The 27,100-nt window shown below is 40.2% G+C and overlaps 1 protein-coding gene across 1 annotated transcript in view; it reads right to left on the bottom strand.

The window, feature by feature from the left end:
• Positions 1 to 27,100, bottom strand: part of fstl4 (follistatin-like 4) — a 183,783-nt gene that overhangs the window by 49,400 nt on the left and 107,283 nt on the right. Inside the window, exons 4-5 of the mRNA XM_054626363.1 lie at positions 16,455 to 16,645; positions 12,364 to 12,484 (exon numbers count right to left, since the gene is read on the bottom strand). Coding sequence (XP_054482338.1) covers positions 12,364 to 12,484; positions 16,455 to 16,645 — 312 coding nt within the window. The remainder of the gene's footprint in view (positions 1 to 12,363; positions 12,485 to 16,454; positions 16,646 to 27,100) is intronic.

Consider the following 27,100-nt stretch of genomic DNA (forward strand, 5'->3'; position numbering starts at 1 on the left):
GATATATTTCTTACTTTCACACACAGGAATGTTGCAACAGCAGAGAACCCAATAGCTAAGGTTATCCAGCCAATAACGGATTATGTGGTTGTACTGTAACCTTGTTGGGTTGGTTTTTTTTGTGCTATATCTGCTGCTCTATTCTTCTATGCAAGAAAACCCATCTTTCTTTTCAGCTTTTTCTTTTTCTTCTGTGTTTATCTCCTTTGTTCCGAGAGAACATTTTCAAAGCTGATGAAGGTGGATGCTGGAGGGGATTTCGCTGAGGAGATGAGAGAGGAGAGGGAAAAAAAAGGAGGATGAGTACCACTCACACACAAACGGAGACGCAAACACACATCCATATGGACACACACTTGTTTGAAATTGAACAAAAAAAAGAGAGGGACAAAAGGGGGATCGGGGGGGGGATTGTTCTACCAAAGAGCTAGGAGAAAGAGCAAATCAATGGAGGCATGATAATGAATTATTTCCTCGCCAGAGAGGGAGTTCGAGGAGGGAGATAAAAGCAGACCACATGCTGCGCCGCTAACAGCCTGGGGGTGGGGGGGGGGGGGGGGGGTTGCTGCCTGTGAATTATGGCGCGTTGGAACACACTTGCCGCCCTCGGGACCCGCCGGTTGCAAAGAAAAAGGGAAAAGGAGGGGTAGAAAAATAGAAATGAGAAAAGCCGCAAAGAGATGTGTCGGGGTAAAACCAGAGGGAGGAAACATCGGAAAAGGGTACTGGGTCAAAGCGAGAAGCCCCTGGAGTCCCAGCAACGCGTGATTTACATCTCCGTGGCTAATTAGAGACGTAAAGATGAAATTAAAGTGGTGGAAATGAAAGAAGGATAGAAAGATGGAGGATGAGGAGCAAGGGTGGGTGTGTGTGTGTGTGTGTGTGTGTGGGGGGGGGATTATTCAGCATGTGTAATTATGAGAGATATTAGATATCTGGTAGAACAGTGAGCGTGTCACCGCTGAGAAGTCACGTCGTCTTAATGAGCCTTACATGATGTTCCAGATGTACCGTGACATTTCTCCCCCATTACAACACGATCTGCATTTAGAAAGGCCCAGATTACTCAGCTAGTCTCGAGTCGCAGATGATGAATGAATTACAGGCGCTCTTTATTGCACCGTGTTTAACATTCCCCTCGGCAGACATTTGTCTAACTCCTATCTTTGTTCTTCTTCGACAAAGATGTTCTGCTGAGATTTTTTAGCAGTTTAGGTGCTTGATTTAGATTAAGCGTTTAGATCTAAATAAAAGAGTTGTGGGAAGTATATAGATATGTATATATCTATATATATACACTCAAATAACCTGTTGAGATATGAATTCTGGGATTCATTAAGACCCAATCTGTGGCAGCAATCTGCTTGGGGCTGATTATTGAAATGTAACTCTTTTCTAATGGTACAATTAGAATTAGTATCCTCAACTGAACTTCTTATTACTTTTTTTTTTAAATTCCTCTGCTAACTGTTACAGTTTTATACATCATCCATCTGTGATGTTAAATACCTTTTGCCTTGCTCGCTGTAGTAATTTGGATTTTTTTTTCTTTCCCTCAACTTGCCTCAGCTACTTCATTTATTAATTCACCATCTTTCCTACAATTTCTTTCCATACCCCTCAGAGAACAGCCGTTGTTTTTTCAAGTCTAGGTGGAGAGAGCAAATGCAATGGTGCAGTAAGAGCAACCGAGCAGAAATCAAGCTTTAAAGATACTGTCTCCTCACAGGTTTGACTGATGTTTGTCTTCTTACAGCTATTTTAAGACTTTAAATCATTACTAACATGAAACATTTCTATAGCCGAAGAACATCAGCCAAACGGTGTTAATGTTACTAGGACTACTGGACCAGTACTGGAGAGTTCACTTCTTCAGTTTTTCAAAACATTGTCAGAAAATGCTCAAGATCTTATTGGTATAATAAAGTGCAGCAGGGATTACATATTTTTGTAGGCCAACCCTGAAGTTAGAATTGTTCTGGTTCCATGGATAAAAAAACAATGGGATTTTAACATTGCATTTTGGATTATTGCAGAAAAGAACAAACGTTTATGATACTAAGATGTTTTATTAATGTTTTTGAGCAAGATAATCTTTGCAAATGAACACCACCTTTTTATATTTTAAGCAAGAATGCAAATATCTTAAAAAAAACATTATCTACAGACCTTATTTCAGTCATCTAACCAAAAACCTAAGTGACTAGAATAATTGAGAATAAGTTTAACATCTGACAGCTATTAATGGTTCAAGGCTGAGGAACTCAACACAAATAATACCTTTAATTTAATAAATAAAGCACTTTTAAAAACAATGTTTACAAAGTGCTTTGACAGACAAAGCAGCAACAAGCAAGGCAATAGAACAACAGGAAGCTTAACAGAGAGGCCAAACAAAGCCAGACTAACTAAGGGAAGAGTTAACCCTGATAAAACAGTACAATAGATGAAACAATAAAACCAATTAAAACGATAAAAATAAACTAAACTAAGAAATAAAATAAAATAAAATGATCATGAAACAAAGGAAAACTGATGATTAATCTCATCCGTTGTTACTGACACACAGTGAAGGGTATACTTCATTAATATGATAATTAATACTCAATTATTGCTATTATTAAAAGCATTGTGATGTTCCTATTGTGCAGCAAAAAGTAAAGGTGAGGAAGCAGGAAGATAATGTTTTACTTTGACACTAAAGCGGTTTACATCCTGTCTCTTACCGACAATGAAAGCTGTTTTTATTCAACGTTGATGACTTATTCACCTAAACTGAACCACTTTATATTCCTCAGTAATAATAAAAAAGAGACATTGTCACAAGGAATAAAGAAATACCTTGACATTTATGGAAATTTGTGTATTTACTTTCTTTTGAGAGTAAGATGAGAAGATTGATATCACTGTTTGTTACCGATGATGGAGCCAGAGGGGATTACATCATCTGACTCCGCTGTTTGCATGGAAACCTCACGGTGATGACAAGATTCAAACTGTTGTCTTCACATTTCTGTATGTTTACGAGTTAAACAAACAAGATACAAAACATACATAAGAGGTAGAAGGCACATATATATTCTTTTTTTTTTTTTTACTTTAGAGAAAGCCAGGATCACTGCTTCCAAATCTTAACGCTAAGCTAGGCTAATCGCCTTCTGGCTCCAGCTTTATATCAAACTGACAGACATTCAAAAGAATCAAATGTAGTTTCCAGGTTAACAAGACTTCAATAATGGCTACAACAAAGTCAACCTTTCCCAGACGTACTACACTTCGTCTTTCTGTCACACTTTATGCACAAACAGAGTCTGCGTCTAGTAGAGCAGATGTTTCCAAAGCATGGATGACTCCGCTGAGGCTTTCACTGAAGAGGGCCTCGTAGTGCCTCTGATGCTGCACACATTACTTGTATTTGTATTACCATAAAATAAATTGATGACCCACGCTGTCTCCAGATATCCTTTGAGCAGCACTCATTGTTTATTCACTTAGATGCAGATCATGAATCATTGCTTCTTTTTCTATCTACGGCCTCAACAAGACACCATCCGAATGTCCTTAAATGTTGCCATTTTGGCTTTCCTTTATGTACAGAACATTTCCACCTGACTGCAGTGTTTATACCACAGTGTATATCTCACATCACAAAATGTGTGTACAGGGTTACTTTACTCTACTTCACTGTTTTTATACCTCCTCTCCTCTCCTCTCCTCTCCTCTCCAGGGAATTAGCTGCATCAGCTAAGTGTCGTGCTAAATAAATGATTCGGACATTAAACAGACAGCCACAGTTGCCATGACGACTCACTGGGCTTCTCTCATTATTGTATTGAGAACAGACTGCTCGAAGACCACTGGCTGTAAAGATGTGGTGACGGTTTTTCTGGAAGTGACTTTACGTGAAATGCATGTGAAGCACTCAGTGAGTGAGAGTCTGTATTTGCGAGGTAATCATGCAAAACTGGCAAGATATGATAAACAGGACGCGGCTTAAAATAAATGATGAAAGCTGAGAGATGAAGCTATAGCAGTTTATACTATAACACATTTGTCCAAATATAAGTATTGCGCTATTACATCAACATATACATAAATGTGAATGTTTCCACTTTCTATTGCTGCTGATTACCTCAAAGATTACTTCAAACTAAACTACGGAAACTGTTTTATTTGCTGCTCACGACAGATGAAAAAAAAAAAAAAACAGTTTTTCACTTTTGAAAACTGTCTTTTACGCAGTTGTGGTTTATATGTTTTGATTACGGAGAAGATCTTAGTGGTCACTTATAGATACTATTAGGGATGAACATACAATGAAACCCACAGGGCACTTAGTTTTTTTTTTAGATATTCCCTTAATTCTTTAACTCCTTGAAAGCAATAATGCAAACAATTCTGCCCCTCTGACCCAACCGACCTAAGACTGCCTCAGGTTAACAGTTTGCTTAATGCACCATCAACATATGTCATTTTGACAGGAAATACATCTAGTTAAAGATGCAAGATACTGTTAATATGCTGTTTAATTACAACCTTGATGAATATAGATCAATCCCAATCCCTGAAGCTAACTAACAATACACCACATGGAGCTCATCAGTAAAAATCAGTTTTCTCTCACTGCAGCATTGGGAGGTGGGACCAAAGCCTCCAACAGTCCCTCACCTGTTACTGCAGCTACCTGACTCTGGGTAATTACCCAGGAACACTTGGTAGGTGCCAGAAAGACACACACCGGCAATTAACGGCGAAGGTCCATTGAGCTGTAATGAGGCGTCAGACACTAGCTAGGGGAGAGTGGGCAGGAAAGGAAAGGATTATGAGCAATAAAAAGAGTTAAGTGCAGAAGAGAAACCAGTATAGAGGTAAAAAAAGGAGAAAATGTGAGGATGTGGAGGAGATAACATGGACAGGAGACAATAGAGAGCAGAGGGGAGGTGGGGATGTTGTGTGGGAGCAGAGAAAACCTCCAAGACCTCCGGTTCAAAGTCACTTTGTTGTTGAGAGCTTAGCTGGAGGTCTCTCGCCCTCTCGGCTGTCAGAGAACGACAGGCTCCCCTTGTATACCTGATATCTGATCTCAGCGAGATCATTTGTGCAGATTAAGGGCAAACTTGAGAAACATGAAGGATCAAACCTTGACGGGAGCTTCCAGGCAGCAAACACAGAGATAGTATCTCTCTGCAGAGGCATCGGGTCTCCCTTAGAGCTCCATTGGATACATAGAAGGTGTAGAACGGAGAAAGAGAACAACGGGAATAGTAGTTTAACCCGTTACACCACCTGCACTGTTCTACAATCCAGACGAGATATTTCAAATGAGATTATTTGTGTGCTGCTGAAATGTCAACCCTGTCCCCTACGAATTATCTTTACATACAACTAAAGGAATATGCAACACATTTTGGACTAAATGTTATGACGTCTGGATTTCCTGATACAGAAAAATGCTGCAGTGACTTAAAACATGCCAACTATATTTCTATACAACTATATTTTTATATAACTACATTTAAAAAGCATTTTGAAAATATGTCACTTGTGTTAGCGGAATTTGGATTAATCAAAAAGCTATGCAGTATTATGTTTAGGAGTCTCTTAGCTAACAACAGTAGCTTGCTAACACATGGCTAACATCAGCTTGCTAAAAGAAGGTGGCAACTTCTGGTTTTGAAAAGTAAAGTGCCTTAAACCTGCATTCTCTCTAGTGTCCATCAGGGGGCGACTCCTCTGGTTGTGTAGAAGTCTATGAGAAAAAGTCTTCTTCAATACAGCTTGATGTTAATTTAATAAATTACGCTCCATTTAGAGTCAAACAGACCATAAAGCAGAGTATGCTTTAGGGCGGGTCTACTTTATGATTGACAGGTCGCTACCAGAGCTTCAGACAACGCCTTTACTCCTCGGCAGTCTAATTATGGTCACTTCCATCTTCAAAAAAAACAAGATGGAGAAGACCAAAAATCAAGATGGCGAATGCATTACAACTCAAGGCTTCAAAACAGCAGTCCACAACGAAAATGTCCACTTTTCTTTATACAGTCTATGGCTAACAGCTAACTTGCCCCATCATCCTTTTATAAAAGGATATCATAAGGGGTGTATTTATCATTTAATTGTCAACTGCAGCCTTAGACATAGGTTGCTAAAATAATCCTTTGACATGCTGAAATATAATGTTGCGACAGACGCTTTGTTGTTCGGTTGGATGTGGTTTGTGGTTTCTTTTCTCCACTGGTGGGCATTGGTTTTCACACATTGCGCTCCGTCTCTATTCATGCCTAAACCCAACCACACGAGGGATTCAGGATGTGTACCCAGTTATAATGCACCCAAAATCCATACTTTGCATTTCCTGTGAACATAATTGGGGCAGCTATGTTTCTTCCCACAGTGTTATTGATAAAACAGCTTAGTTCAATATCATTTTTAGGGGAAAGGGTTGGAAGTGATGAGGAAATGTATCGATTCAACAGAGGAAGTTCCCTATCTCTGAATACCCCACTGACTACAGGGATGCACTAACCCATATGTCGATCCATTATGTTATATTTGTTAAGATGCATACGCTTATGTGGGTGTCTGAGTGTATGTAGAGGTCATCTTTTGTGTGTTCCAGAGGCGTAGGTAACACACACACCAAAAACAAATGTCTTTCTTGGTTTGATTAATACAGTTTTACTAAGAACATTTTATTTATCATCTATCTACTGATCATTACCAGGCCATGATTGAATACAATCATTCACATATAGTTTGGTCACAGTTCCATGAATGCAAAAACATGCTTGCTCTTTTTCTGTTTATCATCAATGTTAGCTGAAGTCTTTATCTTCTTCCATTATTTCCTTATCAATTCAAAAGCCACACTATGAGTTCTGCTACTTGTGCTTAGAGAAATGTCTTTATTTGACAAAGGAAAGACAGACTGACAGACATTTGTTTTATAAGATGACATGCAGTTTGTGTCAGACTCTGCTGCATTAACATGAGAGGTTTTCTAAAGGGACTATGGTGCAGGGAAACACTACCACTGCGTCCACAGGGGCTGCAATAAGCAATGCAAAAGAAAAAGTTCCTTGTAGTAACTTTAAAGAGCAACATTCAGTACATGTGCACAGCTAGAAGTCGAAATACAAACAAACTCTACACATTGAGTGTACAAATATGCAGCACAAACGTATTAAAAGTATTATGCTTGCACATAAGGTCTTCAACACACATATATATACACACACACACGTGTATACATCCCTGTCTTTAACCAATGAACCTGTTCGTTTTCCTTTACCTGACACCGGCTGCTCTTCGCCTCTCACCAGCAGACCAATTACAACCATCTCATTTTCTTTCCCGTATTTCCTCTTCCTCACATTTCTCCCGCTGGCCATTTCCTCTCAAGAGACACACTTCTCCATTCTTTCACCACTGGCTCATATAAATTCTTCTTCAATTCCAATCCCTCTCCTCCTCCTTCTCCTCACACCATACACCCCCCCGTTCCATCAATATTCTTTGCTTCTTCACACTCTCGATTAATCAAACCTGCTGAGTGGTGCTGCCAGTGCAGCCAAGCATCTCCATGTGATTCCACTGTTATACACAAATACACTCACAGTGGAGGAAGAAAACAAACCAAGCGTTGGGAGGGAAGAGCTGCATGTGGGGGCAAGATGGAGAAATAGTGGGAAAAAGAAGAAAGACAACTAGCCTGGTCCTAATTAGAGGCTCACCAGCTGTGTTTTCTTTTACAGTTAAATCAAAAGCAGGACCACTGGCTCATTGCACAGCACCTTAACAACTAATGGTTCTGTTAACATGCACTAACAAGGTCTACAGCTGTATAGGTTCTCACTCAAATACATATCTGTAAGTCCAATAACTTGTGTTACATTTTATGAATCAATCTGATGAAAAACATTTGCACCACTGACATCCGATTCGAAGCCACCAAAATACTTCAAGAAGCTTTTTAAATATAAGAGAAAACTGGAAAAAATAAATTTCTAGGTATCCATCAAAAATAATAACTATGATGTTGCCAATGTAAACACATGATTATGGCAAACAAAGAAGAAATTGAAAGATTAAGTCATGAAAATCTCTGTCTTTAAAACATCTTCCTGCTGTCTTTCTGTTTTCTCACATCGTCTTTCTTCTTGTGTTTTTCCTCCTCTACCCCTCTGTTACTCTCCCAATTTGCTGGTTTGATGACCCAGAGTCAATCATGAAGATTTAGTGAAATAAACGAGGCGGTGGGCTGACATTGGGGGAAACGGCTCTGAGGCATTGGGTTTTGAATTCATGACCATCAGTTTATTTTTTTGTTCTGCTGCTTTTTCACGCTGGTCTCTGCAGGCTTTCCAACACTCACAAAGTTTCTGCAGTTACAACTTTTAAACTTTTTGACCATAATAACACACAAAGCCCTCTGGATCCATGGCGGTAAATTGAAGGGTAGCGGGCGATAACCCTGCGGCTACGTGCCGATCCTGACTTGGGTGTGTAATCACACTTTTGGAGATGCATCTGTGATACACAACTAGCAGACAAGTCAGACAGAAGTGCTTTATAACTGTGCTGTAATCTCCCAAAAAAGAAAAAGGTTTTCACATAGCAGCTCTAAGACAGAGCACTTCCTTATTTTGACAATGGATGAATTTACCTAGCAGCTAGCAAACCTTTTCCTTACTCAGCTCTTCTACCCTTACTTAGTTAAAGTCACTGCATCTCCTGAAAGGTTTAATAACACCATGGTTGAATTTAAGCCTGCATGCAATGTTTTTTTTTCAATCTAAAATTTTTGAAACAGTGAAGCTAATAGTGACAGCTAGAGCAACAAGTATTCCCACTCACTCATTCATTCATTCATTCATTGAAGTTGACCTTTACATCTGGTAAAACTCAAATATGTAAATACAAAACTTTCAATAAGATATTTTTCTAGTTTGTATTAACATTTGTCTTGGAACTGTTTAATTTGAAAAGCTGACTTTTGTTAAGGGATACGAAAATATCATCCCAAAACAATAGCAAAGAAAGTCGATGTAATATTGAATGATCATATACTCTATGTTCCGTTTCCAAACTCTGCATCGCCTTCCAATACTTAAACCGTCCACCTTGCAACCATGAGGACACATGTTCTATTTAAAGTTAATTCAATGAACACATGTTCTGTACAAAACTCCAGAAACGTGTAAGGGCCAATACCATAAAGTCTAGCACAGATAACTCTGACTGCATTTACAAAAGGTCACTCCTTCTACATACATGAACACGCAGTCCATGTATCACCGCAGGGCATCTTTATACACTACACATGTATCCACAAAGGAGCTCTGACATTGTGTGACCGTGTATAATATAACTGCAGGCTTTAGATATATCCCTTAATAAGCCTGCTCACCTGTCAGCTTCAGGGCTTATGCACTGTTGTCTTTTACCGAACGGTTAATTGGACTCACCTCGGCTCCGGCGTCAACGGCAACGTCCGCGAGGCAATTTCCTGCACATTTATTATTGTGTAATTACAGTGGTAATAATCCAGATACAGAGGGCAAGCGAACAAACCGTCCCCCTCCTGCACAATGTTGACACTGTAATAAATGTTAGAAACTAGAGTCCTGTGAAACCGTACAACCTTTAGAAAACTACAGAGCTGGTTTAAAGCCATTAGGCTGTCATCTCTGTCCCGCAATACGCCCAAGAGAAGGTTGATTACTCTGTCCTGATGGAGCAAGAGGTCACTCTCTCTGTCTTTTTGTTTGTTTTATAACTGTAAACTGAAAAACATTGGGTGTTGGACTATTGGTCGGACAAAACAAGCAAACTGAGGATGTCACATTGGGCTCTGGGATCTTATGATGGGCATTTTTCACTCAATTCTAATAAAATAAAAGACAGAACTACCAATTGATTAATAGATAACTTGAATACTTATTAGAGGGGTCACCCTGGTAGCTTACCTGGTAGAGCCAGCAGCAGAAATTCTCATCATAGAATTTAAATTTTGAGGTTACATATTGATGAAACCTCTCACAAGCAATATAAATGCACAGTTTATCAATACACCGTTTAGTAAAGTGAGTCATCAGAATTTTTTTTTTTTTTAAGAGTTACGATGAATTAAACACACTGTTCAATTATTGCAAGCATAGCATTTTGAAATCATAAATGTAATAAATAAAATAAGAAAACGCCAATCCTAGAAGATGCAACGTTTTCAAAGAACTAAATCTTGAAAACATCTCTGAATTTCTTCCCATCTTTTTTGTGACTACAACCTTACACTACACACTGCTGGTTACTTTTAATACTGACAGTTTAGGATTTAAAGATTATTCCCTGGTTGTACTGATTGGATTAGAACATCGCCTTAAATGTCTGAGAGACAAATGTAAATGTGATTGCCAGAGACTACATCAGTAACATTCAGTTAGCATTATCCTTTGATTGTAATAGTAAATCCATACTAGTGGATAAAGAAATGGCTGTTTGAGTAGAATGTACTTAACAGAGGAACTAAAGAGGCAGTTAAAAAGAAGAAAAACCCATAAAAACAATCTGCTGGTCTTGTTAAAGGTAGAATAAGAGGCACAATCGATAAGAATGCAATCATCCCCAGAGTATTCTCCAATCATATTCGTCCTCTATGCAATTTGTGGTAAAAAAAAAGGAAAGAGATTTGGGTGGCAACAGAACAGAGATTTGTCGAGCGGTGCGCTTGTCATGGGTTTATACATTAAATAAAGCAAAGACAACATAGCGAACAGAACAACACAATCTGTGCTTCCCTAACAGCGCAGGTTCAACGACGGCGGTTGCAACCATTAAGCTGGAGTCCTCTTTTTCGGGGGAGCAGCCAGATGGTTTTGATTCTAACATCAAAGCAGCGAGACAGAAATAAAGTATCAACACAGGAGAACCATGGAAACCAAAAAAAGGATTCCCGAACACATTTTCAACCCGTGTTTTTGGGTTACGGGGTCTCCAAAACATGACTAAAGCTTGGAATTCAAATGTATTTAGCCAGAGATCAGACAATAGAATATCAACCAGGGGAAAAAATAAAATCTCTCATCATTTAGGTCTATTATTAAGTCTTATTCTTTCCAAGCTTATGACCATATTGTAAATTCTCACCCTGCTAGACACACCTGTGATTCCTGGCTGCTCTGCTTTCTCAAACCGCTCACTGGGGAACACACTTACACACACTTACACACACACACACACACACACACAAACACACAAACACAATTCAACACCATCAACATTATCCAGAACACCAGATGCGCCACTCAGAAATAATTACTCCCACTTGGTGTTGCCTTTCCGTAGCCCAACAGTTAACCTTGAGCGTCACCTGATCAATAGCTTGTTTTATTGGTCCCAGCCCTTTTCTTCAACTGCTTGTCAAACATTAAATGCATTGACAAACATGGCCTGGAACCCTGCAGGCATCGCCTTGTTGGTAGATAAACACAACCACGCCATGTCTGCTGTCTGCCCATCTGGAAGGTGAGGGGAGTGGAACGGTATAATAGCAGAATGGTTCCCACTAAAACCAGTTATTAGGAGGCTAAATCAGTGGTGAGGCTTAATGGACCCCGCACAGGCTGAAGGTAGAGCCTCAGAAATGGCCACCTGCCACAGCTAACTGCTGGGATTCATCAACTTTAGCACCGTTTTGGATTCACATCCAGGTTATTTCGCCGCAGTTTTGATGCGAGATATGAAAGAAAAAAAAAACAGCAAGCTTGGAAACAGGAGCCGCAGAAGGTTGCCATGGCGTCCAGCAAATTTTAATGCCGATGCCAGAGTACAAAATTTGTGGTGGGATTGTGATTATTGGTCTTAATAAGGTGGAACCTGCCTGTGCTCTCAGCTGCCGCTCAGCCTAAACCCCCAAAGGCCATTACGGCTGTTCCAGCTGCTGTAATCACAGCCGGGTCTGGGCACATGGGCCGCTGTGCGATTATCAATTTATCCGTGGATGAAACACTTTTATCCTGGCGGCTGCTGTGGAGAGGCAGCCTGGATGGGAGGTCACCAGGTTTCTAAACAGTGATGACGGTAAGCTACATGTTTTTAAGCTTTTAAAAGCTTAAAAACATTTGTACTGCACGGTTTGTCAACATAAGCAAAGCAATTAAGCAAAAGCGTGTAGTTTTAGCAGATAATGTAGATAGGCAGCTTTTAAAGTGTGCGATTACCAAAAATGTACAGGCAGACTGCACAGTTTTAAATGTTTAAAGTATGATTGTTACACAGGATAACTTGTTCACAGGGGACAAAAACTTTGTATCTCTGTTTCCTGACGAGGTAGAGAAAGAAAAATGAGGATGAAGGACTCACGGAAAGCTGTGTAGAACTCGTGCAGGCTGAGGTGTCCATCGTTGTTGTAGTCGTCGTACCGCAGCAGGTCCTGCATGGTGCACATCAGCAGGCTGTCCTCCAGGTGCTCCTTCATGGAGATCTAACACACACACACACACACACACAAAACACATGAGTTCAATCACACAGCTGGACAAAAAAAAAAAAAAAATGCGGAGAACTTGTGGGAAAACCAGCTGACATAGGCAGCTATCACACATCCACACAATTCTCACAAGCCTTCACTTATCGTTTCTCTCTTCTCATTTTTATTCTAAGCTATCTGCTGTGAGATTATGCACATTCGGTATAAATGTAAATTTGACATTTTTAAAAGGCAGAGATATTACACACATTTAAATTTCATTTCATTCTCCTAATAGGTTTGCCTAGGTATTTCTTTATGAATATGAACTGTTCATTCAGACCCTAAAAGTGCTAAATTTGATATTCAGAGCATTAATACGCTATATAAAGATATGGTGGAGTAATGTCTACCTGAGCAGAGAATGAAGCTGCTCTCTGTGTGTGTTGTTATCAGAGCTTCTTAGTTATTTTTCTACATAGCTGCGCCAGCAATGCATGCTATTAGTGCATGTGAGTGCATGTGAGTGCATGTGAGTGTGCCCCACTGCACTACCATCATAAAGGGGTTGAAGCTTATAACGCCAATCCAACAGACAGCATCGTAGCTCCAAACCAGACCATCGCTGTTGACTCCGTCAGCTCTTTTGCTGTAGTTTGCACTGCTAGCGCTGTTAGCACCGTTAGCTGCAAGCAGCCAGCTCAGCTGTGTCCATGTTGAGAGACATCGAGAGGCTAGAAATGCTTGAAATCGTGTTTATTCGACTCAATTTTATTTGTTTATCTCAATAACAAAGATTCGCCTCAAAGGGCTTTACAATCTGTACAACACCTGACATCATCTGTCCTTCGACCCCTCTCATTGGATGAGAAAAAACTTCCCACAAAAAAAGAAGAGAGCTTAGGGAGAGCAACTGAGGATTGTGCAATACATGTCATCAGTACAGAATGATCATATTGTTAAACCTAAAATCATCCTTGTAATTAAAACTGTTAATTTGCTATACATTCTGTATTTTACATATTTTTGTTCATTGAATTAGTATATTATATATATTCGACTTTTGCAGCTCATCAAAGCCCCGCCTTCTCATGGAAGCTTCCAAATGTTGTTGTTCTAAGTGCTACAAGTAGTGATCACTTGGGTTTCCAGTAGATGTGGAAGTGATTTGAATTAAATTGCCAGCCTGAATACAGTTAGCATTATAAGTAGTGTTTAGAGTGAGCTTTTCTTTCCACAAGGAATTAGAATAAGCTTTCCATCAGACGAAAGATGCCTCTCGTACATAAACACCCAAATCAAATAAACTGACTCATTCTGAGAGTCATTGCATTCAGTTTGAAAGTGTTGGGTTAAATATGTAATCTGTCACGTAAGTGCTGCTTCTGATTGCTTTCCATTTTGGGGGATGTCTCTGCTTTTACTGCTTACGATGGCGCACGCTGCACCTGAGTCAATCCAAAGACGTTCCCCTGGGAGGACGCACCACTCACTCCTCCATTGTTTGTCATTTACGAGCCCTCTCTTCCCATTTAGTGGTGCGTCTTCCTCAGGGGAGCCATCTTTGAAGAGGTAATGTTAGGCAGTTTTAGAGAGATAAACAGGAGGCTTGGCTTCTGCTCAATAACTCAAGTTGCACTATATTCTGTTAAAGAGGTGTGTTTTTCTCAAGAGTTAAAATATTTTCCATTTTTTTGACCGCTTGAATATTATAGATCTTGTTTTATCATTTTACCACATGCTCTTTTTAAGAAAAAAAAAGTTTGGATTTTTTTGGGTTGTATCATATTTAGGCCAAAATGTTACTGTAATGTAAATTCAACATTTAATTCCTTTGGCTATGGGTTCAAAGTCCCTTAAATATAGCCCCTGTGCATGTTCTTCTCCTCCAATTGATTCTGTATGGAGCAGCACTTGTGACATGGCAGATAAGGGGATGATGCCTCCTCTAGCTGCCTTCAGCATGCTGCAGCCATGTGTTCACTGACACACTGATGCGTCTTTGGGCATTTCAGTAGAAATCTTTCAGACCCTTAGTACAGAGCTTTAGCCTCTGGGAGCATCTGTGACAATAGATGGATCCCTAAAGGGAGACCGTCTGGATGGATGACTGGAATTCATCTTTGAATTCCTTTGGTCCTTAAAAGTGTTATCTCTGTGAAGCTGTATTTATGAATTTCTACAGGGAAAGAATGTCTTATCTAAAGATTTCCTGGCAACATGTCAGCATTAGTAATTGCCAGCTGTGATTGATCAACATCTTTTGTTGGATCTTTTAGTGCAGCTCTTGCTTAGAGGGATTTTTTTTTCCTTTCTGCAGCTAGAACTAGGCCAAAAATCACTCAATCTTTTTTAATTTTAAAGGGGACAAAGCGTGTTTCCATTCACAACGGCGGAGATATGACAGAAGATTGATTACTGTGGCATTTCTGATACTATATTTAGTTTCACTTATTAATCTTCAGCTTCTAATAAGCTTGCCATTCAGTGGCATCATAAAAGCCATTCTCTTTCAATTTCCACATAACGAGGAAAGAGCTACAGCACAGTCAGATTGTTAGAAATTAAGACTGTGAAGCATTTGCCATTTTACTCATCTGGTTGCAGTCTGCAGTCAGAAGTGACACCAACATGGTTCACTGCAATCTGGCAGAAGTCACCGAGACCGTATCATTGGTTGGGAGGAGTCTAATTAACACCCATATCTGATGGCCGTTTCCAGATACCAGATGATGCCCACAATAATTCAACTCCCTCGCCCTGCAAATGTCAATGCCAACCCTCTCTACTGTTTCCCACCGCCATTTTCCATCAGATCCTGGTGGGAAGATAACCTCAGTAAACAAGATTAATTAAATGTTCTGGTCACATGTCACTCACTTTACTTTATAGTTTGACCACATGGTCTTAACCGTCTGAACCCCAAAGCTCGCGGGCCGGTTTGAAAAGCATTCTGTTTTTTTAATAAAATCATCATGCACCGTTTATAAAAGCAAGAATGTGTAAAAACAGACAATGTGGTTGGGTTTTGAACTCTCGGACGGTCCTTGAACATATCATGTCTGAAAAAGGCTTCCACCAGGAAAAGCAGCCATTTCATTCTCATTTAAAATGTCACATCAAATAAAATGTTAACAGTAACCGGATCCTGTAATAAACCTGAATTTATTTGCTCCTCAGCGTAACTTAGGAAGCTACAATTGCCTCGGCTGAGACCAACAGTCATGTGATAGAAACTCAGTGAGACTGACACAAAGCAAAGGTTGTAGGGAGAGGTTGTAAAAACGTAAATAGTTCAATATGTATAGCATGGGCAGCATCAATTTATTTAACATTTTATACAATGGTAACACCAAAAAAGAAATGTCGGATGTATAGATTCCATAGTTATTCAAATTTTTGTAAAAATAAATTATCTAAGAAATTAAAGTTGTGAGTGCTTTTTTATTCTTTCTTATAATGTATGGCGTTGTAACTTTAGTTTTCTCTACCTGTAGCCATGATTGTGTTGTTTCCATAGAGGGGCAGGACTTTTATATTACAGTGAGAAACAATGTCGAACTAAAATGTGAATGTTTAAATGTGACAGGAGCAAAAAAACATCCCAAACTGCTTGGTGTTTAGAGAGGAAATTTCTGAATCGATTGTGTTCCAACGCGAGAAGGGGATTGACTCACATTTTTGTGTAAAGCGTCTCATCAAAACAAATTAGTTCGAATCACATTCTCATCCCTAAATCCCTAAAGTCCTCCGATGAGGTTTGAAATCTGTGTTTGAGTCATGAGTCATTATGAACGTTCTTAAGAAAAAACATTCCACACATGGATGATATACGGCTAACACATCCCACAATCAGACACCCCTTGTTAAACCTTCAAATGAAGATGTATCCCTCCTGTGTTCAAATTCTAAATCATTCTTACCCACTCATGTGTCCATCCACACAGCTGCCCTGTTAATCAGGCCTTCTCAGCTCGACACCCACCTTCTCCAGCTCATCACTGACGAGCCGTCCGTCCTCGTCCACGTCCAGGTATTTGAACATGGCGTCCACCAGCGCTCTCTTCTCCTCCATGTCTCTCTGCTGGCTCTGCTCTCCAGCTTTCATCACTTTAGGCTGCATATCCAGCAGCATGCTCTTCAGCCTGTTGTACTCTGACATGGTGCATGCGTTGCCTGCAGGAGCAAAAACACACAGATATGGAAGAAGAGACATTTGGTTAACCTCAATTATACAAGCCGAAGCCTTTTCGTCTGTAGCTGTAAATTGGATTAAATGTGTTTTTATAGAGGGAGGAGAAGAAAAAGAGGGCAAGAGGGATAAATAATGTGTGTGTTTGTGCATGCCTGTGTATATCCTTAAGTGTCTACTCATTTAAAAAAAAAAATGTTATTTTTTTGTTTGCATAATTTGTCAGACAGCTTTTCGGTGCAGGGGGCCCAGTTAATTACTAGTAATCCTTGAATCCACATGAAAACAAAAAGGTACACATCCTCATTTAAGACCTCTCTAGCTCCTGTTCCTCCTCTTGCTATGTGATTAGAGCTCAAGTCTCAAACACAACTAGACGTTTAGCTGCTGATTTTTCTCTGCAGGGCTTTGTCTGATGAAGATGTGCAGAGGAAACGAGAGACCACAAATACATCAAGTACAGCAATAAGTATTTTTTTCTTCACACTTTAAAATCGATAATTTATGCTGAGCACGTCTTTGCCGTGCTGTGAGGGACTGGATGCTAATGGAGAGCAGGGAAACAGCTTTTCCTCTTCTTTCCCATCATGTCCGACCTTTGCTTCAGTGTTACCTGAGTCTGATGACAGCACCAGAGATGGGTACGAGGCCCTCGCGCAAGTCGAAAAGCATGGTGACGAGAACAAATTGTAAAAAAGAAGAAAAGGCCGTATGAATAAATTATGAGGTGTACTCTCAGAGCAGGAGACCCCCCTCTGAGAGTACACAGGAACGGATCTAATGGCCTAATCTCCTCCGACAACGCAGAGGAGACAGGATAGACCTAAAAGAAAAACTCTAAAAGTTTAGTACCAGCATCTCATTTTGGCTTCAAACTCGTAGCAGCGGGGAGTGCTGCCAAAGCACATCTACATTTGTTAGCACTGTAACTGTCACTGCAGCAAAGTCAACAAGGGTTTAACACGGCAGAAAGACAATATCTCCTGCTGTGGTACTCAACTGTAAAGTGCATATTAAAGATGCACATATGTTCATGCCTATGCATATGTACACACAGGCACGCACGAACGAACAAAGGGTTTCCTGGTGTGCAAAATGCCTCTGCATCTCAAAGAAAAGCTCAGGGTGACCCATGAATAAGTCCTCAGTAACCTCCAAGACTACATGCTCTCCATTCTTAAGTGCTTGACCTGACACTGGGACGGCGAGCAGGGCTTTAGCAGGAAGCAACCTGCGGGTTTGAAAAGTGAAGCCAATGCAGAAGAGCCTTAAACTTGCATTCTCTCTACTGTCCATCAGGGGGCGACTCCTCTGGTTGTATAGAAGTCTATGAGAAAATGACTCTACTTCTCTCTTGATTTATTCCCTCAGTAAACATTGTAAACATGAGTTTATGGTCTCAATCTCTAGTTTCGAGTCTTCTTCAACACATGCATGATGTTCATTTAGTAAATTATGCTCCATTTTTGCAACGCCGTTGTCCAGTCTGGGAGTTTTCCGTGTTTTCGTTGTATAATTTTAATGCAGTAACAGTGTGTTTTCAGTCCATGAAAGTTAATTACAACATATTGGTCGCCATTAAATGTTTTATTCAGCGTTTGGTTGTACTTAGCTTAACCCCCAGACTCTTTTATCACTCGATATTTCCTGACTACCCTCCTGTCTGTGACACTCATTGGTTACCACCAAAGACTTAAATCTGGGTTACAAATATATAGTTTCCTTTTTTTATAGAGGCTAAAACAGTTGGGCAAAGTTTTTAGGAAACGTCACCCAAACAGGTGTAAATAAATTATTTGTTGGAGACTATTTTGAGCTGCGAATAGATACTTATTTTGCCGCCCTAGTTTTATAAAGGGTCAAAAGACAATTTCAAGGCAGTTGGAATAACAATTTTTCGGTTCATTTCCGCTTTGATGAAATGCATTCAGGAGGGAGTGACAATGTTTATGAAATTATGAGTCTGAAACTTCTTAAATTGAGTTTAGGATGGCCTCTAATTTGTAGTTCTCAGACTTGGTAATCAAGTCCATCTATCAAAGTGTTTGGATGTTTTTCTTGGTGGTGGAGGTCAATGCAGAAAACAGAAAGTAATGCTAGGAAGTCATCACTTCAATAAATCTCAGTTATCTCTATTTCTGGGAGGATGCATAACATTTTGACATGTACTTAATGTCACACATGAATGCACATGCAAAGACAAAAATACAAAACCCCAACGCTGGCTACTCATTACAACACGCAGACGTACACACCCACACGACTAAGACAATGTGCTCTCGTCTCTACAAGCCGGCTGTCAAGTCAAGGTCTTGGCTAAATCCCTGTTCAATGTTATTCCTGCGGGTGGAACGAGGCGTGAGATGGATCAGACATGAGGGATCATCACCTAGCTGTCATCCCTGTCGCCGCTCTGGAAGGGCAGAAACAAATTAACACCCTCAGGCTGATTTACATCTCGTCATATACGGAGAGAAAAATCCTCTCTTTGCTCGGACTTACTCTGCCCCCATAAGAATCTCTGTGCAGAGGGTAAAATATCATGAAAATATATTTGAAAGCATATTCGAGGGTTTTTCAAGGACATTTTTAAGACTTGTGTAGGAGATGTATTCCGTCAATGTTGCTGCACTGACAGAGGCTGGCCAGGATTTCTCTTTTAAACATTCAAAACATGAACTTACATTAACAAAATAATGTTGAGGTGAGGTGACATTGTTAAAGTTATGTGAAAGACGATATGTGTATTGTGTTGCAGAGATATCTTCTGAAATGAGCATGCTAACCACTTGTCCTGTCTTGTAATACTAAACTAAAGTCTACATCGAGAGGCGAGAATGAGTCCTTGTAGAGTCCAGCCTGCCCTCATGAGACAACGAAGATATAGGGGCTATTTATTGGATTAAATGCATAAAGAGGGTGCATTATGTGGTTATTGTTGTTGTTTTTCTTCTCTTCCTTCTTAGTTGTCTAATCATATAATTCAATTTGATTGAATATTTGTTTTATTGCATTTGTATTTTTTTATCTACTAATATACATATTTATTTAATTTATTCTGTGTATTTTTTTAAAAGTGTTATTATCCCTTTCCAAGACTTGTAAGACTCTGTTCATCTACTGCGAGTGGAAATTTACTCTGTTAATGTGTTGGGTCAATGAGGCTATGAAGAGTGGAGGTCAATGTGAGAGCGTGGAGGTGGACGGGAAGAAATGGGGAGAGAGCAGATGGATGAAGGAATAAATAAAAGATGAGAGAGAGAAGCGTGGGTGAGAACGTGTACTAGGAGTGGACCCGAAGAAAAAAATGGGAAGTTATTGCACATTTATGTATTTATGTACTAAAGACGTGTCGCTGTGGTACCTCACTGAAAAATAAAATTGAAGGTGGAAAAAAGAGAAAAAACTCATATTTTAGTTTTTTCCTCATAGACACCATGAGATGACTTCACCAGAATGAGACGATTATATAATAAATGAGTGTAAATGTAGCTTGTTTGGACCCAGAGGTGGAGGTGAAATGCGGCCCCCTATTCCCTTGGAGGAAGTGGCTACACATTACACATTGACCACCTGACATCACCAGCTACACTTTCTATTCTCCGTCCATGGTGAGAAAGTAAAAGTTAAACCTGGATGTCACAGTGAGTCACACTCTCTTTTCTCTGCCCCTGTGAACGTCCTTTGATTCAGTCTCCTTTCATTCTGCTGAGCGTAGCAGCTGCAGCGCTGGCAGAGAAATATTGGTCTGTATTACAGTGCATCCACCCCTGACTCCAACACTGGTTTATTGTTCTAGAGGGAACCACACTCTCTTTATTGCCCGTTTGAAATGTTAGCTGCTTAAGTGAGTGATCCGATGCTGCTCGCACCGTGGATGCCCAATGTCCCGGAGACGGAGCTCCTCTTCCAGCCGCTCGGAGATTCCTCCCAGCTCACACTTTATAAATGTCAGCCAGGGGAAAACAAACCAGAGAAGAAAGTCCCTGTAACGCTAAAGGGAATGGATTGTATGAGAGGACAAAAAGTCATGGACATTTAAAGGGTAAAATCTCTCAAAGTCAAAAAAATATTAAACAAAATAATATGCTAGGAACTTTTGTGAGTGTGTAACCAAGTATGTCAACGTGACTTTTTAATTTCATTGTATTCATTCTACCACAAAAAAAACGAATGTACTACAGTGATGTAGTAAGAACGTACTAAGCTGTACTACAAATTCACATTTCCTTCATATTTCCTGTTAACTTTTTATTACCAGAAGCATCTTCATTTTCATTCAAGAAGCAGCAACTGCAATTTTCTTAGCTGTGTTTGATTTCTGCTTATTTCAAAGTCTGTATAATAATTGGCAGCAAAAGCTCCGGACTAACTCTTTTCACCATCGTCCTAGAACATAATACCAACCGTCCTAAAGTCAGCGTAAAACCATCAAAAAATGGATTTAACAAAATCAAAGGATATTAAGGATTATTAAGAAATAAATAAAAAAATCTCTGTTTGAATATTCGCTTTGATCAAAAAACATCTTGGCAATAGTATTTTTATTGATGCATTATAAGAGGATTGGAGCTAGTGTTAGGAAGGTAAACAAGTCGTAATCCCGTCTCTAATATTTATTTTATGTTGCCGTGACAACATCTCTTTCAAACGACTGGATTTATTAAAGGTGCAAACCAATAACTGTACCTTTAGAAGACATCAGGACAGCTTTAGGATTAATCTTCGCCAACATGCTGGCCGCTTTGATTACTTTTAGCAGCATTCACAGGAACAAATTATAATAAAAGTGTCCGATTAAGTTTATGGTTCTTCCACGGTTTATTTTGGACTTGTAGTTGACAAGTTTTTCACTCAAGCTGAAAATCGCGGACATTGATAAAAAGGCCTTTCTTATTAGCAGAGCATGACTTAGTGCAAGCAAACTGTTCCTCGCGATAACAATGACTTCAGAATTCCAGCGGAGAATACATCATTAAAAATTCAGATGTGTGAAAATCAAAAGGAGCTGTTCTTCTTGGTTGAGTTCTTGGCTCGGACTAAAAAGATGGAGGAAGGGTGGAGGGGAATCCAAGGCATCAATCCTTCAGAAGATGAAACCCTCCCTACAATGCCCTCCAGGATGTAAAAAGTGCTCCGTGTTAAATTTATGTCTGCCTGACCTCCTCCAGCTAAAATGATGGGATTATTTACCGCCATGCCGTCTGTGTGCCGCTAATAGGCAATGGTGATAGACCTCCCTTCTGGATAATTATGAATATGATGGACACTCTTTGCTCCTGAGGGCGGCAAGGTCTAAGAGGGCTGAGCCAATCTTGGATGGGTGACACAAGTCACAGGAGAGCCTCGTATTGCATAATCGCTGTTGGCAGCTGTTAAAATCGGCTTAATGTGAGCTTCTTAGTCCATCCAGGATGTCCTATGTGACTGAAAACACTTAAACCTGTAACTAACTACAGCTCAATATTCATCATACTCCATAAAAAAGTGTATTAAATTGTAAGGAAATGTACTTTTGTACGACAAGTGAGAAAGACAATGAACCGAACCAAAGGTTAATGATTAATACAATCACCTTACCCTCCAATATCAGTAGGAAATGGGTGAATTCAGTTAATGCAGGAACAATAAGTCGGAAAATTGGCAGCAATTTTGATGATTGATTAAGTGCTGATTTATAAAGCAGAGATGCAGAACAGTTGCCGCTTCAAGCTTCTGAAGTGTGAGGATCTTGCTGATTTACTCAAGTTTTTAATTGCAGTTTATTGGAAAATCTTTGTTTTTCAGACTACTGGTTGGGCAAAATAAACAACGTGATAATTCATTTTGAGTTCTGGGAACTTGTGTGACATTTTACAGACTAAACGAGTAGTAAAAAAAAACAAAAAAAAACAAACATCAAGTCGATGCTTGGCTTCATTCCAAAATTAAGATAAAAAAGGTAAAGGCAAATCAAGGTAGCATTGACGGAAGAACCCCCCCCACCCCACCCCCGATGAATCTAAGTAGCGTGCGAGATATTCTGCAGGGAAATGTTATAAAAGAAACATAGATATGTATTTCCATAAATACAAAACCATTGCACGAAACCAACCAGCCAGCCTGCACAGCATCCATCTACAAAGAACAGCATGAGGAGTCTTGGGGGGTTGGGGGTGGATGGGGGTTTTGAGGGAATGTGCATCAACCTGGGTCAACAGCAGCAGCATGAACGTTCAGCAGAGAGAGCGAGAGAGAGTGTGAGCTGTGGAGTTATTAAGACCTCACACAGTGTTTGACTGTGGGTTGGGGGGGATCGGTGGAGCCAGCTGATCCCATCAGCTGTGAGCCGACAGTGAGTGAGAGATATACATCGTGGCTAAGAAGCAACATTCCTGCTTCATAAATGAATATCCCATACTGGACTGTTCTTTGGGAAACTTGTTATTGACAGTGTGAGCAATAATCCTGCGTCAGAAGCAGTAAAAAAAATAAAGTGATGAGTCGCAGTTTAAAGTGACTCAGCTAATACATAACTCCCCGCTGATTTAAAATGACGTGTCTAGATGTTTCCGTCCCACCATGCATTCTGCTGAGAGGATCAGCGTGTGCTCGGCGAAAAGGCCTTATCAGAGTCTGTGCAGCTTGGCGGGCTGACTAAATGAGAAAACCCCCGTCGCTACACCAAGGCTACTGGCAAAGCGGTGGAGGAGAAATAGTACAGTAACATCCGCCTGTCTATCTGCACGCCTATCGTCTAGCACCGCCTGCTCAAACTGCACATCAGCACTTTACACATCACAACTGTATCTCTTCCTCCGTCTCTGGATCCGACTCTCTTTCACTCACACTTACTTACTCAGCCTCACAGAGAATCCCGTCAGTCTGAGGAAGAGTATAACTTACACGGGACATGCAGAGTTTAGTAGCTACATTGGGCTTCCGAAACCAAGTAAATACTTGGACAGGCGTCCTTGTTATTGCCGACACTGCTGCTGTTCTTTTAATAACTCGTGTTGTGAAAAAAAGGTTAGTGGTGTTAGTGGTTATTTATCATACTCAGCAGGTACATCTGTTCTTTTAAAATAAGCTTGTACGCTGTTGTTCCTAATCAGTTGTAATTACTCACTTAATTAGTTTAAAGTGCACGGCATGGAGGCTGTATTGGTTTTGGTTATGTGTTCCAAGATGCCCTCGATGTGGAAATTATTTTCAACTCATTGTATTAGATATCATGTGTCATATTTAGTGTTGCGTATTGTTCACAGTGTGGCCTCCAAAGAGAAGCGACAGCGGCTGGGACTTAATGAGCTGAGAGGGCTGGTTTCAAAGCAGCAAGCACCCAACAGCTGGATAAATAGGACTGAAGCATCAGAATTGCACTTTATCATCAATAACTACTTTATTCTCCAAGCATCGGGTGGCTCTTTGCTTCCAATAAGGTCGGCGAACGCACACCTTGTTGGGTGTTCCAACGGTTTGGGGCAGTCGTGTCTGACAGAGTGCTACTGAGCTCTCAAAACCATGTGTTGAACATCTGGGTGAGACGTTTGAAGTCATATGTGTAGACCTTCAGTATACTTTGCTCTCCTTAAAAGAGCAGATAACGTTTAGATGATCTGTGAACAAAATCATGCTACATAGACTCACAGGAGTCTGACGTTTTTAAACAGATTTGTGTAAAATCATATAATATAAATACAATGAGATTTTGAAGAAGTGCGTGGTGACATTAACACTGGACATGATAAAGGTTTTAAACAAACCCCCGTGTCGGCCAAACTGATTAGGAAGAGAAAACCAATGACGACTCAAAAAGGATCGTGGTGTTCTATTCATGCATTGGCTTTCTGATCCCTTTGACCTTGCATTGTACTTACAGATTGTAGTTATGTGCACGCTTGTGAGAGAGAGTACATGAATAGACGCCAAATTATAAACTGCTGCGGGGAAGAAGTATTCCTCTAGGCCAACCGTGAAAGTTAGCATCAAACTGGTTCCCTTGACAAAAAAAAAAACTACTTTGAGATTTTTCATTTGGATTTTGGATTCAAGCAGAAAATAAGCTTTTTGCCAAACAGAAGTTCATGTTACTCATATAAAACAAGGTTGTGAAGGCAAACTAGTGTGCGTGATGCCGTTTTGTAGTCTCGTTAAGTTTAATACACTTAAAAGCTTTAACAATTCACGAGAGGGGTGTTTACTGACGTATCTCATATCTTTGGACACAAAGTGAAATCTCTTAAACTTGTGTTAACCACAACCCTCTTTTCCAGGCATCTTACCAAGAACCCATAGAAAAAACCCGTTGACTTCGAGACAAGGGGACCTGAAGTGCAAAATTGCTGACTCATTTCTGATTTTCACTCCTGCAGCACTCTATAAAAGTAAGACCCGAGCTGTAATAAGGTCTTTTCAAGTTCTTATCAGTCAAGCTGATGATTAATACATTTAAAACACTAAACCAATATAAAACAGGTGAACTCTCCAAACATGCTTAGAGCAACTTCATAAAGATAATAAATAAGATTACTTTTCTTCTCCACTGGGCTTTTAAACAGAACAGAAGAATGAAGATATTCTCCCTGGACATCTTGCAAGCTATTTCCTGCAGAAATTTTACAATGCCATAACCGCAGTCAATGCAATTTATTATTTTCTGCTTTACATTTTTCATGCTTAATAACACAACATGTGGTTTCACACAAATTGCTGTCCGCTCAAACAGCAAATTGCCTCCTACCTGGATGCGGTTTTGTGCAGTAATAGCATCAAAGTACTGCCTAATGGATCCTCAAGTGGCCCTCAGAGTCATGAACTATATAACGACCTGTAGGACCCATAAAGCAAATAATAACAGAGTTTTGCTCAGTGCCTGGTCAACAACGGTAAGAATAATCAGACCCAGACTATAAATACAGATGCACCGGCACCCTCGGCCCCCCGGTGAAGCGGATTTGGCGAAAAAGAAAATAATTACCAAGCCTGAACTCCTGCTAATAGATTGAAACTGGGAACAAGCTCAGGCGTTGATTACATTTTCAGCATCCATCCTCCTCTCTCCCCCACACCTGCAGTGTAAGTTACAGTAATCTCCAGGCCTTTCACAGCCCTCGCTGAGGCCTGCAAGCTGCCTGCTGCCTGATGATCCCAAGAGTATACAGCTTTTAAATTGCCTGGGCGTGGGGGCCAGTGGAGACGGAGCCGCCTCGGGCTGTTTGTGGCCCAACTGAACCCCGCTGAGGACAGAGAACCCTGGACCAACATCCTACATTACCCTGCCCAAATACTGCAGTGACCTTGTGGTGGAAAGTTTCAGAAGCACAGAAAGAATGGATGACTCAAAGTGGGAGGTAGACTAAAACAAGTAAACTCTCGCTGTATGTCTCCAGAGATGCAGGCAGGGAAGACGTATTTTTTGACCGTTTGATGAAATTAGCGTCGCACTGGCTCGCTCGACAAAAAGCCAAAGGGGCTTTCACAACTCTTATGGTATGGTACCAACATGATACTCATCAAGGTTATCTTCCCAACTATACACAGATTTTATGATTGGTAATGGTCGTGCAAAGCCGGATAGTTGCCGGACCCTGGTCAGAGCTGGCCGATGCTAAACTAGGATTTGCCAATCTGCGGTTGAGGGCGGGATTTAGTAAAGGGTCAATTATCAGCTGAGCTTATTCACCTGGTCGAGGCTAAATGTGTGAACAATGTGGCTGTACAAACACATGCACACACACATGAAGTTGACTCTTGACATTGTCATAGTAGATAGTAAAATGCTAACGTAAGCTATAAACGCAATAAACTCATATCAGCGTGAGTATACACACCGAGGCTGTAAAGGTGGACTAGTCCGTATGATGGCGTTTAGTCGTCTTATTTAGACGACTTGTTAGCAACTGCTTTTTTTTTTTAACAAGTAAAAGCTTAAAAATTCACAAGTTGACTAAAGTATTTTAAATTGTTGAACAAAAGTACTTGTTTTTAAACACAGACCATATTTCAGGCATCCAAGCAAAACACATTCAAAATACGCACTGATTTTGAAGAGATGGAACCAGAAGTGCAAAAAAATGTCGAGGCACAAAACGTGATTGATAAAGGTTGGGGAAAGGCCGCAATCATGGTTTAGGAAAAACAACTGTGACTGTAGGTAGGAAACAGGAAACAAAAGTGTTCTGCTGCGTCCAAGTCATAGCCTTAAGAGCAAGGAAAATTGGAGCACTTCATCCTCTATTCCTGACAGACAGGAATCATAATTCATATGTTTGCTGAAAACATAATACATAATACAATACATCGTTTCAAGCATTGAGAGACAGCTCTCCGACCCTCTACGCCCTGCCGGTTGACTTTAGTAATAGGGTTTAACGAGTTGAGCTGTTAATATAGAAAACATGTGTTATGTATGTATACTGCATGTTGTGTTGAAAGGGAATGTGTATACGTTGTCTCCT

The sequence above is a fragment of the Anoplopoma fimbria genome, chromosome 24 (assembly GCF_027596085.1).
Source record: "Anoplopoma fimbria isolate UVic2021 breed Golden Eagle Sablefish chromosome 24, Afim_UVic_2022, whole genome shotgun sequence".
Classification (NCBI taxonomy): Eukaryota; Metazoa; Chordata; class Actinopteri; order Perciformes; family Anoplopomatidae; genus Anoplopoma; species Anoplopoma fimbria.